Source organism: Rhinopithecus roxellana, chromosome 5 (genome assembly GCF_007565055.1).
Source record: "Rhinopithecus roxellana isolate Shanxi Qingling chromosome 5, ASM756505v1, whole genome shotgun sequence".
Taxonomy (NCBI): Eukaryota; Metazoa; Chordata; class Mammalia; order Primates; family Cercopithecidae; genus Rhinopithecus; species Rhinopithecus roxellana.
The window spans coordinates 19,838,430-19,852,644 of record NC_044553.1 but is presented as its reverse complement, the minus strand read 5'-3'; the positions used below and the strand labels follow the sequence as shown (position 1 = coordinate 19,852,644).

At 35.3% G+C, this 14,215-nt stretch overlaps 1 protein-coding gene across 3 annotated transcripts in view; it reads left to right on the top strand.

Moving 5' to 3' along the window:
• The window catches only part of LRRC28 (leucine rich repeat containing 28), a 131,510-nt gene that overhangs the window by 68,862 nt on the left and 48,433 nt on the right, over positions 1–14,215 (top strand). For 2 of the 3 annotated variants that reach the window (XM_030930505.1, XM_010382152.2), the window contains exon 6: positions 13,033–13,239. In XM_030930505.1, the coding sequence (XP_030786365.1) occupies positions 13,033–13,239 (207 nt within the window). Of the gene's footprint in view, positions 1–12,999; positions 13,240–14,215 lie in introns of all 3 variants that reach the window. The other variant, XM_030930504.1, reaches the window with a different exon arrangement.

Below are 14,215 nucleotides of genomic sequence, written 5' to 3'. Positions count from 1 at the left end.
CAACAAGACTTCATGGTTTTTAAGTTTAAATAAGATCTAATCGAGTTTCTAAATAGTTCCAAAAACAAAAGAACATCATTGTTACAAGAATGCCTCTGAGCTGTCATTGAGTATGTTATTCAGAGGATGCCAATCTTGTTTAAACATGAAAAAAATGTTTTCTTTTGGACCTGCCTTCAGAGTTTGAGGCATGTTCTTCTCAATATAATTGACGGTATCATATCTTTATCATTTTGGGGGTAGATTTGATCCCTAGAATCCATGAAAAAATTCTATATCAAGATCTTAAGGGAATTTCAAACCAGAAATTTCAAAAATGTGAATGAACACATATCATTGGATTGGTTTTGCTGGCTTATGATCTTGAAGGGCAATGTTTATTTGCTTACATGACTTCTGACATGCCTGCTGAAAATTTAGTTACATTATTTTATAGTCAACTCTAAGTTATGCACATTACATTTATTTCTGTAAAACTGTGTCAGCTATTTAGCAGATCACACATGCACATTTGAAAATGCATAACAGACTGGGGCTATTTAGCTTGTGGGCAGCTGGTCTTCTGTCAGTAATGTCTTACAGAATATTCCCATCACTTGCATTCACAGAGATAATTATAAGACATTAAGGAAAACTTAAATTATGTTAAATGTGCAACAAACCTCTAGCAGTCTTGGATTTCACTTTTTTTCCTCCAAGGATTTGTGAGTTTCCTCAAAAGTCCACAACTGTTGTAATTTTGCTAAGCAACAAATCTGAATCGTAAGTGTGAGGTTTGTGTGCAGCTGCAAGTCTGGTCTGTGGCCACTGAACAAGTGAGGCAGTTTAAGGAATACATTAATTAAGTCAAAAAATATTTACTGTGCACCTACCATGTGCTAGACTCTGCTAGGTGCTAGGAATATGGGGAATATAGCAGCAAACAAAGTCAAAGTCCCTGTTCTTATGAGTGGGAGGTACACACTGTGGTTTGACATGTAAATAAATGAATAAGTAATTAAATAAGTAAATGCAGGGAGGGAATAAATAGGATGCTACAATTGAGAAATAAGGAATCTGCTTAAAGTCAGGGAAGGCCTTTGTGAAAATGTGATAGTAACGTTCTGAAAGACAAGAAAGAGTCTACAGTTTGGAGAGTTGGGAAAGAGCATTCCTGACTGAGGAATAACGGATTCAAAGGCTCCGAGGGAAGAAATAACTTGACACTTCATTGGGCCAGACAGAAGGAAGGACAAGGTAATTACATTGTAGTGAGGTAGGGGAGAGAGGTGGGCCAGGGCTGATCTGGAGACCATGTTACTAGTAAGGTGGTGGTAGAGATTTTATTGATGTGCAGCAGAAAGCCAGGGCAGAGTTTGGGGCAGGGAAGGACCATGATCTGATGTATATTTTAATATCACTTTGGCTTCTGTGTAGAAAATAGATTGGAGAGAGTGAGAATAGAAGCAAGAAGACCAATGGGGAGGCTTGTTGGATGAGTTCAGGCAAGAGATGGTAATAGGCTGAGCTCAGTGTCAACAGTGGAGGTGGAGACACGAACAGACTCGGTATGGATGTTGGAGTGTGGCCTCTTATGGGGCCCTCACCTACCTTTTTTCACTATTTCTCTCTATTCTGTAGAGGATATAAGTTACAGTGGTGTTCTCAGATTTGGTCATTACCCAGTTCATAAAATATCAATAAAATAAGGGTGTGTTTTAAAAAATATAATAATATTTTTAAATTAAAATCATATGCTTTTTAAAAAATAATAAAATAATAAAATGCTTTTTAAAAAATAATAATAAAAAATGATTAAAAGGTTTTAAAAGGTATACTTTTCTTACCTGGAAAATTATCTTCAGACCCCCATTAGGGTCCAGATACCATTTTACAGTATGCTAATCACATTCTAGTTTATTCTTTCAGCAAAGAGATAATAATGCCTCCTGTGTTCCAGGCACAGAGCTAAGGCATATTATTGCAAAGATGGGCAAGGCAGTCTCTGCCCTTTAAAAGATCATGTCCTGGGGCAAAGCAAGCAAGAGCCAAATAAACAGCTAAGTTACTATTCAACTTTGTGGAAAGAACCAGGCTACTGAGTTAGTTTGGGTGGATGGTGGCTAACAGAGGCTTTGACCACTTTGTTGATGCTGCTGATTTTTCTGTGGTATTTCTGTATTTAATTTAATGTCTGTTCTTTTCTATCATCCAGTAATTTCTCACAATTTCTGGTTCATGATGCCTGCCAGTATTTTTTTTACTGCTTTTGCAAATTCTCTTTCCCACCTCTTAAAAAAATGTACACTCAGAAACATCTCAGAATGGAAGTATCAAAGTTTGTTTGTATTATTAAGCATAATTTACCACAATTGGATTTTGGCTCCCTGGTCTGTGAGCATGATTCAGCTCACGTGTAGAGACCAGGTCCTTTCTAGATAGGCTACTTATTTGCAGTGACCAGTCTGGATTTAAAAACATAAATATGATAATTCAGTGTGAAAGGATTTTAATCCTCATATCAGAGAATTGGGTTGAGCTCCTTCTTAGGAAGATAATCATTTTAAAAAATGATTTTAGACTATATCTAGGATTCGATCCCAATTGTCACAAGGAATGTCTAAGAGGTTGCATTGTTTGATAATTGCAGTTAACTTAAGGGTGTGGGACATCCTGAATGCTGTTCTTAGCCTTAAAAATGGACTAATATTTCAAGTGAATCTGAATTGCTTTTAATTTTTTTATTTGTCTAAGGAAGGTAGTGCTTCCCAGTTTCTGAAGGTCATCTATCTCCCAATAAAGGGCACTTTTCTCTGTGTTAGAGTTAACAAACATATTTGTGTTTGCAGTTATTTTCATAATAAAAAACCACATCAATTACAGACATATTTATATTGAGTTTACATTTAGAATATTTTGTAGTATGATGAACTGAAATTATAAACACTAACTTTTCTGTTATGTATTATTGAATTATATGGGATATTTTAATCACTATTAACCTCCTGAGTTAGGTGTTACTCTTTTTTCTTTAACAGCAATTTGATGATCTAAATAGTTGAGTAAATAACCCAAAGTTGCATAGCCAATAAGTAACAGGATTATGGTTTGAACCTATTTGTACATACCAGAGTATGTACATTCCACAGCTCAGTCAAGAGAAAGAAAATGGATATGAAAAGGAAGACTCACTGTACACCAAATGAAATTTGGCATTGAAATGTTGTCTTTTATTTTTTTGTACAGTAGTCCCCTTTTATCTGTGGGAGTATGTTCCAAGACCCCCAGTGGGTGCCTAAAACCTCAAATAGCACTGAACCTTATATACACTACGTTTTCTTGATCTGATAACCTAAATGACTAAGTGACTAATGGGCAAGGAGGGTAGACAGTGTAGATACACCGGACTAAGGGATGATTCACATCACGAGATTTCATCACGCTACTCAAAATGGCATGAAATTTAAAACTTATGAATGGTTAATTTTTGGAATTTTCCATTTAATATTTTCAGACTGCAGTTGACTGCGGGTAACTGAAACTTCAGAAAGCTAAACCGTGGATAAAGAGGAATTTCTATATGTTCTCAGCCCAGTGTGCTCTGGAGCTCAACTTAGAGCTATTTTTAGTGGTACTGGAAAAAGCAAGTGCTTAAAAATAGCAAGCCTGTTATTGACTCTCTGTGGTCACCAGCTTGGTGTGGAGTGGGTGGCTTCCTTCCCATTCCCATTTAAATTTTAGGTTAGGTCATTGTGCATCAGCACAGAACTATGATTTAAAGGGGACTTACTGGATTTTTCTTTTGAAATTGACACCATAATGTTATTTTTATGCCTAATCTAAGTAATTACTATATGGCAATAATAAAATCATTTTCAGGATACTCTATAAGTAGCTGAAAAGTTTCAAGGTATTGTATATTTAGCACAAAAGTAAACAATGCAAACAACTGTAAAGTTAGAGACATTACGGAAATAAGGTGTATAGACTTATGTTTGCTCCCAGGGAAGGGGTAGAAAGGATTGGGAGTGGTGTGAAAGGAGAAGGAATCTTTCAGGATTCCAAAAAGAATGCATTGTAACTCTATGTCAGTAATACAACATTAATTTCAGCATGACACAGCAATAAATATTTAAAATCAACCTGTCAATTTCTACCAAAAAAAGCCTCCTGGGATTTTGATAGGGATTGTGTTGAATCTACAGATCAGTTTGGGGAGCATGCCATCTCGCCAGTGTTGTCTTCAAACCTATAAACATGAAATATCTTTCTGTTTATTTAGATCTTCTTTAATTTCTCTTAGCAGTATTTTGCAGTTTGCAGCATATAAGTTTTGTACTACTTTTGTTCAGTTTATTACCAAGTATATAATTTTTCTTGGTGCTGTTGTGAGTGGAATTATTTTCTTAATTTAATTTTGAAATTGTTTTTTCCTGGTATATAGAAATTCAATTGATTTTCTGATATTGATTTTGTATTTAGCAACTCTTTAAAACTTGTTTATTAGTTCTAATAGTTTTTGTGGATCCCTTAATTTGTATTTTCTACTAAGGATCATTTTATCTGTAAATAAAGAAAGTTTTACTTCTTCTCTTCCATTCTTGATGCTTTTTGTTTGTTCAGTTTTTGCCTTCCGGCCTTTGCTAGAATCTCCAGTATATTGTGGGAGAGCAATGGAAACACTCAGCTTCCTTGCCTTGTAGGCACAAGGGAGATTTAAGGGAGAAAGCATTCAGCCTGACACCGTTAGCCTAGTGTTCTCAGCTCGAGGTGTTTTGTAGATGCCCCTTATTGGTTGAAGGAGTTGCCTTTTGTTCCTAATTTGTTGAGAGTAGTTATCATGAGTGGATTTTAGATTTTGTGAAATGCTTTATTCTTATTCCGTGAACATGTATATTACATTGATTTTTCAGGTGTTGAACCAACCTTACATTTCTAGCATCAGACCCACTTGTAGGGGAGAGAGGTGGGCCAGGGCTGATCTGGAGACCATGTTACCAGTAAGATGGTGTTAGAGATTTTATTGATGTGCAGCAGAAAGCCAGGGCAGAGTTTGGGGCAGGGAAGGACCATGATCTGACGTACATTTTAATATCACTTTGGCTTCTGTATAGAAAATAGATTGGAGGGAGTGAGAATAGAAGCAAGAAGACCAATGGGGAGGCTTGTTGGATGAGTTCAGGCAAGAGATGGTAATAGGCTAAGCTCAGTGTCAACAGTGGAGGTGGAAACATGAACAGACTCGGTATGGATGTTGGAGTGTGGCCTCTTATGGGGACCTCACCTACCTATTTCTCTCTATTCTGTAGAGGATATAAGTTACAGTGGTGTTCCCAGATTTGGTCATTACCCAGTTCATAAAACATCAATAAAATAAGGTTATGTTCTTTGCTTTTTAAAAAATTTTTAAAAAATTATTGAAAGGTTTTAAAAGGTGTACTTTCTTAACTGGAAAATTAACTTCAGACCCCCATTAAGGTCCAGATGCCATTTTACAGTATGCTAATCACATTCTAGTTTATTCTTTCAGCAAAATGATAATGGTGCCTCCTGTGTTCCAGGCACAGAGCTAAGGCATGTTACTGCAAAGATGGGCAAGACAGTCCCTGCCCTTTAAAAGGTCATGTCCTGGGGCAAAGCAAAAAGCCAAATATACAGCTAAGTTACTATTCAACTTTGTGGAAAGAACCAGGCTACTGAGGTAGCTTGGGTGGATGGTGGCTAACAGAGGCTTTGACCACTTTGTTGATGCTGCTGACTTTTCTGTGGTATTTCTGTATTTAACTTAATTTCTGTTCTTTTCTGTCATCCAGTAATTTCTCACAATTTCTGGTTCATGATGCCTGCCAGTATTTTTTTTATTGCTTTTCTGGATTCTCTTTCCCACCTTTTAAAAAAAAATGTACACTCAGAAACATCTCAAACCCATTTGTTCATGATAAATAATTATTTTCAGTGTTGCTAGTTTTCATTTGCTAATATTTTGTTAAGGATTTTTGCAGTTATTTTCATGAAGGATATTGGTCTGTAGATTTCTTATGATGTTTTTGTATGGTTTTAGTATCAGGGTAATGTTCATAGAATGAATTGCGAAGTTTTTCCTCCTATTTTCTGAGACAGTTTGTGAACAATTGATATTATTTCTTCCTTAAATATATAATAGAATTGAAATAGTTGATAGAACAGAAAAGCAGGTTGACAAGGACCATCTGGACCTGGTCCTTCTTATGGGAGAATTTAAAGATTTAAAATTACGAATTCAGTTTTTTTGTTTGTTTGTTTGTTTGTTTGTTTGTTTGTTTGAGACAGAGTCTTGCTCTGTCACCTAGGCTGGAGTGCAGTGGCGCGATCTCAGCTCATGGCAACCTGTGGCCCCCAGGTTGAAGCAATTTTCCTGCCTTAGCCTCCCAAGTAGCTGGGATTACAGGTGTGCACCACCACACGCAACTAGTTTTTGTATTTTTAGTAGAGATGAGATTTCACCATGTTGGCCAGGCTGGTCTCAATCTCCTCACCTCAAGTGATCCACCTGCCTCAACCTCTCAAAATGCTGGGATTACAGGCGTGAGCAACTGCGCCAGGGTACTATTTCAGTTTTTTAACTTGTGATATATCTATTTAGATTTTTAATTACTTCTTGAATTTGGTAATTTGTATCTTTTTAGAAGTATGTTTATCCAAATTGCTAATTGGTTGAAATACATTTGTTCATATTATAGTATGTCCTTTTAATCTTTTTAATTTCTGTAAAGTTAATAATGATATTTCATCTTTTGTTCTCAGTTTTGGTAATTCAAGTCAGTTTTCTTTTTCTGTGTATGTATTTATTTGCTTTGGTTAGTCTAGCTAAAGGTTTGTCAATTTTGTTATCTTTTTAAAGAACTAACTTTTGTTTTCATTGACATTTTTTTCTGTTGCTTTTCTAATTTCTATTTCATTGATATCTACTATAATTTTTATTATTTTCTACTTATTTTGATTTAGTTTTTACTTCTTTTTCTCCTTTCTAAAGGTGGAAGCTTAGGAAATGGATTTGAGAACTTTCTTTTCCAATATAGGCATTTGAAGCTTTAAATCTCTCCCTAGTCATTTCCTTGGCTGCATTCTATGACTTTTGATGTCTTGTGTTGGTTGTTTCTATTTGGCAAAAATATTTTCAAAGTTTCCTTCTGATTTATTTTATTATTATGAGTTATTTAGAAGTGTGTTGTTTAATTTCCAGGTATGGGGATTTCCCAAATTTCTTTCTGTTGTTGATTTCTAATTTAGTTACCTTTTGATCAGAGAACATACTTTGTATGATTTGAATTCTTTTAAGTGTGAGACTTAATAGTCTAGCATGTGGTCTGTCCTGGAGAATATACCAAGTCCACTTGAAAAGAATGTGTGTATTTTGCTGTAGTGTTCTTAGATGTCAAATTAGGTCAGTTTGGTTGCAGTGCTGATCGTAATCCTGAAAGATACAGTCCTGAATGTGAGAACCCCAAATGTTGAAAGATCAAATTTCCTAAAGATCAGAACTCCTAACATACAAAATTCTGAAAGTCACAATCGTGAAAGATCAAAATGCTGGATGTTGAAATCCTGAAAGCCTAATTCTAGGGAAGGAGTTTTAGTACATTTTGGTTGTACCAGGATAGTTGCATCATGTTAGGTGGAACTATTACCTTGTTATTGTCTTTATTTGGAAATTAGGTATGATTTAAGGAGACGCATATGAGTGCCAGGTTGACAAGGAGTGGACTCGTGGACTTAATTTTAGGTGTCAACTTGACTGAATTAAGAAATACCTAGAAACTTGGTAAAACATTATTTTGGGTGTGTCTGTGAGGTGGTTTCCAGAGGAGACTAGCACATGAGTCTGAGTGGACCAGGTAGGGAAAATCTGCCCTCATTACTGGTGGGCACTATCTAGTAGGCCAGGGGCCCAGAGAGAAAAATACTGAGGGCGAATTGGTCTCTGTCTCAGAGAAGGGACAGCCTTTTCTCCTGCTGCCTTAGACATTAAAATTCCAGGCTTGCCATCCTTTAGACTCCAGGATTTATACCAGCAGACCCCCGGGTCCTGAGGCTTTTGATCTCAGACTGAGAATTGCATCATTGGCATCCTTAGTTCTGAGGCCTTCGGACTGGGACTGAGCCACACTGTAGATATCCCAGGGTTCCAGCTTGCAGACAGTCTGTCATGAGACTTCTCATACATGAGCTGATTCCCCTAATAAATCCTTTCTCATATATATGTATACGTATCTCGTTGGTTCTGTCTTTTTGAAAACCTCTAATACAGATTTGGTATTGGGGAAGCCAAGTATCATTCCTTTTTACCATATTCCTTCTAACACAATGGAAGGGATCAGTGAAATTGTTCCCTTGCAAAAATGCTGTGATAAATTAAGTGTATGCGGCTAATTAATGGTAAAGGATAAATTTTAAAATATAATTGGTGCTATGAATACAGAAAATCACTTAATTGTAATGGTCAAGCAATAACCAGACTTTCAAATAGACAGCATACACTTCAAAAATTTGTAGACCACAACCACCCTCCAAATACAAGTAGAGAGAGTGTTTTGAAGATATTAGAAGTGAAAGTGCAAGCAAAAAAATACAAGAAATCTCCCCTGCCAAATTTTTCAATGGTGTACAACTTCTGCCCCTTCACACATAGTGCCAGTTTGTTATGCTGAGCATTTCATCTTCGCATAATTTCCAACACTGGAGGTATAAATTGTGTAAACATTTCGAGAGTTCTAATTTGCATTTTTGTAAATTTGAGTCCACGAAAGTGCATTATTACAATGTTAACTTTGGGTATAAGCACTGTGCATGTATGAAAAAGGTTGAAACTTCCTCAGTAAATGAAGAGATGTCCATTTTGTACATCTGCATATGTGAAAGATAACATTTCTTGAGATCTTGACTCTTTGGGTATGGATAACTGTGTATTCAGTGGTTGACCTGTCATAGTTTTTCATTGATCTCTTCAGAAGACTTAGGTTGTTCAACATGGTATTTCATGCAGCTGACTGCAGTTATAAAGCTGTCTGCACACAGTTGCCAAGCATAGTGGTATTCATTTATGCATTTTGCTTTTTGACATATTTCCTTATGAATATGATTTTTCTGCTTGTAGCTATTATACCCATGTACCTATGATTAATATATCTGAGTGTTTATACTTGCACAAATATATGTTTTTATTGCCTATTTTATTGTGTAAAGTGACCTATCAAGTATTGTTAGGTTTTTATGTTTCTAAAATAAACCCTCTTTATAAAATAAATACATGTCTTTTTTTAAAAAGGAATTTTTAAAAATTATTTCTTTCCAGAATTATACTTTTGGGATTTTGATCTTTCAGGATTGTGATTTTCATTCAAGATTTTACACTCTATGGATTTTGGATCTTTCAGGATTTCAACATTTGGCATTATGGTTCTCAGGAGTGTGTCTGTTAGAATTATGGCCCAGGCCCATTTGGCTGATTGTGTAGTTTTAAGTTTTCTATATTCCTGGTGGTTTTCTGTTTAGTTGTTTTATTTTTATTGAGAGTAATGTATTCAAATCTCCATCTATCGTGTTGAAATGTCTGCTTGTCCTTCCAGTTTTGTCAGTTTTTTACTTTATATAATGCTGGACTCTCCTTAGATGTCTATATATTTATAGTTGACTTATTTTTCTAAAGTATTATCCATTTTACTATTATGAAATATTCCTCTTTGCCTCTTATAGTATTTCTTGTCTGATTTTTCTGATATGAATATAGCTGCTCTCTCTTTTGTTACTTTTTGCATGGTATGTATTTTTTTCCATCCTTTTACTTTTCAACCTATTTGTGCCTTTAAATCTAAAGTGTATTTCTTATGGATAGCATATTGTTTTTTATGCATTTGACAGCCTTCCCATTTGACTGGGTTATTTAGTCTGTTCACATTTAATATAATTATTGATATGATTACGTTTATTAATACATCAACCATTTTGCCATGTGTAGTCTACATATCTTGTATTTTTTCCCTGTACCTCTCCTTTTATTGCCTTTTTTAATGTTAGATAAATATTTTTAGTGTGCAATTTCAATTACTGTGCCAACTTTTTTAACTGTATATTTTTAGTTATCTTCTTGTTGCCTCTGAACATGATGAGCCATTTTTCTATTGATGCTTTCAAGATTTTTTATGTATCTTTATCTTTTATAGTTTGATTATGATGTGTATAGGTGTGGGTCTCTTTGTATTTATCCTACTTGGTCTTTATCAAGCTTAAGTCTTTTAATATTTCTCATCAAAATTTAAATTCATAATCACACCTTGTTGCCCCATTTTACAATAATGAAAAAAAAGTGCAGGCCTTAGTAATTTTTGCAGCCATGTAAAAACACTTTTTTGCACATTTAATTATTTTTGAAATATGTTCAAAATCATTTATGTTACTTGCTTTCATGTACATTTTGATGGATTTTTTTCAAATACCTTTAAGTAGATGGTTTGTAAATAATGCAATTCAGAGGTATTGATGACATTTTTATTGTTTTTCTATAAAAATAAATTCTTAGAATTGGCATCAGCACACTTAAAGTGTAATAGTCTAGAAGCTTGTAACTGTCTTTGACTTTTTCCTATTTTATTATTTTTCATATTAAATCAAGCCTACCTCATGCTTTTGTTAAAGCACCTCTGGAATTTGTCTTCAAATTCTATCGCACTGCATCTGTTCTAGTCAAATGCCTACTCGTTTTGTCAGCCTAGGATCTCCTTCCATATCATTGCTTTCTGCATATTTGCCCGTCTAACCTTTCCAAAAAACATCCCTTCATCCTTTAAGATTCTTCAGGAGATGTCATATTCTCACAATAGTAAGTCCAGGCTCCTCTACCCAATATTTATTATCATTCCTGTCTCCAGTAAACTCTGTCTCTCTGTATTGAATTTATTTTCTGCTCTTCTCCCATTGGTCTTTGTCATTTGTTGGTCCCCAAAGAGCACATTGTGCAAGCTGTATTTAGTTTTATTGCATGCCTTTCCTCATGGTTTTAACCCTGCCCCCATGCCCTACTGGGAATCCTTTATATGTTTTCTTTGTGCCTTATTCAAATTCCCATCTCCAGTAAATTTTGGAAGAGTTTCTCTAAGCCTTCACATAACCTCTGAGCTCCTCTTGCACCTTGTTGGTTGTGTGTGATGTGCTTCTCAATGGCAGAGGCCTTGTCTCATTCTTGTCTTGACACTGCCCATGTTAAGTCTGGGATTGGTTGCTCTTCTCTCCCACATAGTCATTTTTTGGTTTTTAAATTTAGTTCTTTTCCCTTTTTCTTTGTATTTCTTCTTATGACTTATAAAACACGATGATTCTTCCTCATGTTTTATTCCCACACACCCAAAATCAGAAGCATTTTTGTTTTGTGAAAGAGATAGACAGGCTTAGCAAGGTAGAATACTGTGCCGGGGAGCCAAGTGTGAAATTGACTCTCCTGTGCACTAGTTAAGTTCAAGGAGAAAACTCCCTTTCAGAGTCACAGGCTGTATACTGAATCCTACCTGCCTGCTCCACTGCAGGTGTATATTTTGTTCAGTATTGAGGAAATTGAGCAGTAATGTATGAACTTCCCAGCACAAATTTGTAAATATTAGAAAAATAACTACGAGTTAGGGTATTTTGGACTTGTATTACTTTTATAAAGTAAAACAATTATTTTAAATTCTCCTACTAACAAAAGGTCTATAGCAAAGATCAGCAAACCTTTTCTGTAAATGGCCAGATAGTAAATATTTTTAGGTGTTGCAAGCCACATATGGTCTCTGTCACATGTCCTTTGTTTTTATTGTTGTTTACCATCCTTTAAAAATGTAAAAAAAAGACCAGTTTCAGCTTGCAGGCATGACAAGAGCAGGCCACGGGATAGATTTGGCCTGTGAGCCATAGTTTACCACCACCTAGTCTGTAGCAATGAGAAAAGCTACTCTGTTCAGTTGAGCATCCAAGATGGCAGAAGACTGTTATCCAGTAGAGAAGACATAGCTAATACTAATCCAACTGTTATACAAACTGGAATGTGCACAGTAGGGTACTGTCAAGTGGTAGAGCCTGGGAAATCTTAACCTAGGAGGAATGGCTCAGGAATAGGGACAGGATGAAAGAAGGGGAAGAGTGGTCTTCGACATCTAAGTCTCCATGATGTGAAAGTAGACTTGTCCTGCACAATGCTGACTGTAGGTCTTCAGTATAATGTGCTGTCCTGAAAAAGAGTAAATGTCCTTCCCCTAAAATGGTGATTTTCCCTGAGGGACTAAGTTCCTAGTAAGGAACTTCCTAATCTTCACTCAAGTCTTAAGTGATTTGATGTATGAAAAGGACCCAATTGTACTCACCATGGAACAGATGACGACTGTGGGCATCAATGATGAGGAAATTATGGAGTAAATGGAAGTATTTAATTTGGGAATTAAAGTAAATCTTTATAGGGTATGTATACTTTGGGTTTTTTTAAAAGGTGCCACATACCTAAACAAAATCTAAAAATGTTAAACTGTATCTCATTTTATTGTTATAATCTTTACCATGATGAACATTTCCGAAAGACATTCTAATTTCTACTCCAGAAATCTATTTAGCTCATATGAACGAGTTGCACTTACTTCATTGCTATTATTCATAAATCTATTTTCTTCTTAGATGGATGGTAAAATCACACAAGTAGCAAAAACCAGGTTCCTTGAAGTGACTGTAATTGTTCTTTTCTCACCCTGGCAACAAACTTGACTCATCAAGATGCAGAAGCCATAGTGACAGACTTCTGGTTCAGACTCACCACTTTGTGTCTCTTTTTTTCTCCATGCCAGCCAGCCCTTTTCTCCATTTAAGAAATTCTGGCAGGGTAATTTAAAGACACCCACCTAGGTTGGATTATTTGCATTTTCACCAAAACTCCTGCACTTCAGCATTCTGTTTATGGAAATAGTTGCAGCTACTGATTTCATTTGGTTAAACTGTTATAATATTGATTCATTTTGTTTATTTCAGTTCATAAGGATGCAATTTTGATTTTGGTTGTAGAGGTTGGCGATTTGAAGGAGCTGCAGACACTAGACATTTCTACCAATCGTTTGCTAACTTTACCCGAGAGGCTTCACATGTGCCTTTCTCTGCAGTACCTCACTGTGGACCGAAATCGTCTATGGTATGTGCCGCGCCATCTCTGCCAGCTGCCCAGCCTCAATGAGCTCTCCATGGCTGGAAACCGTCTTGCATTTTTGCCACTTGGTAAGTAATTGTGTTTAAAGTAAAACAGCCAAAGAATAAGATGGAAAGCTTTTGTTTCTTTGACTGGAACCAATTAGTTAGTTTCCTTCCTTCTGTTTATCTTGATGATTGCTTCTCTAAGTTTGTTTTTGCAGTGAACAAAGTGTCATTGCTACTTAACAAATGGAATTTATTTCAGTGAGGGATTTTATACTTTAAAAAAGAAATCTGTGCTAAAGCTGTGTTTAGGGACAAAATATATGAGATGATTTCCTCAGAGAAAGGAATTAAAGTGTAAGTGTGTGTGTGTGTGTGTGTGTGTGTGTGTGTATAAGATATTGAACAATATGAAAAGATAGTTACTGGTACAAGTATTGGCTTAGGTGTTGACTTCTCCCTAGGAAAATTGATATTGGGTATCCTAATAGTATTGCCAGATAACCAGATTATAACACTTTAAAGACCTTAAAATTGGCTGAACTTCCTGCTGAGCTAGAAAGTCAGCTTGGCTAAAAAATAACATATTATCCACTGTAGCTATAGCTGACTCATTTTGACATAATATATGTCAAAGTACATGGGCCTTGAATAAAACAGTACATTTATTTTATAGATAGCTGAATAATTTTGTTAACTTGTAAGAAGCAAAAGTGCCATTAAAAAAATTAAAATATGAGGGCTCTTTGAACCTTAAACTGTCAAAATAAACATCATATGATTTTACTCATAAAAGCATTTTTATAGTGAATAATTTATCTCTGAGGGCAGTAAATAATTTACTAGTCCGTAAAGGAAATATTTTCCAACATAATACAATGCAAATACTATTTTCAATTTAGTATGTTCAAGGTAACTTTAAAATACTGAATACATTAAAATCAACTGAAGTGATAATCAAATTTAAGGAGATTATTTTTTCCATAAATATAATTAAATTTTGTACTTATAAAATTAACAAAATGAGGCCATTTCAGAAGCAGGCTACTTTTCTAAGAAA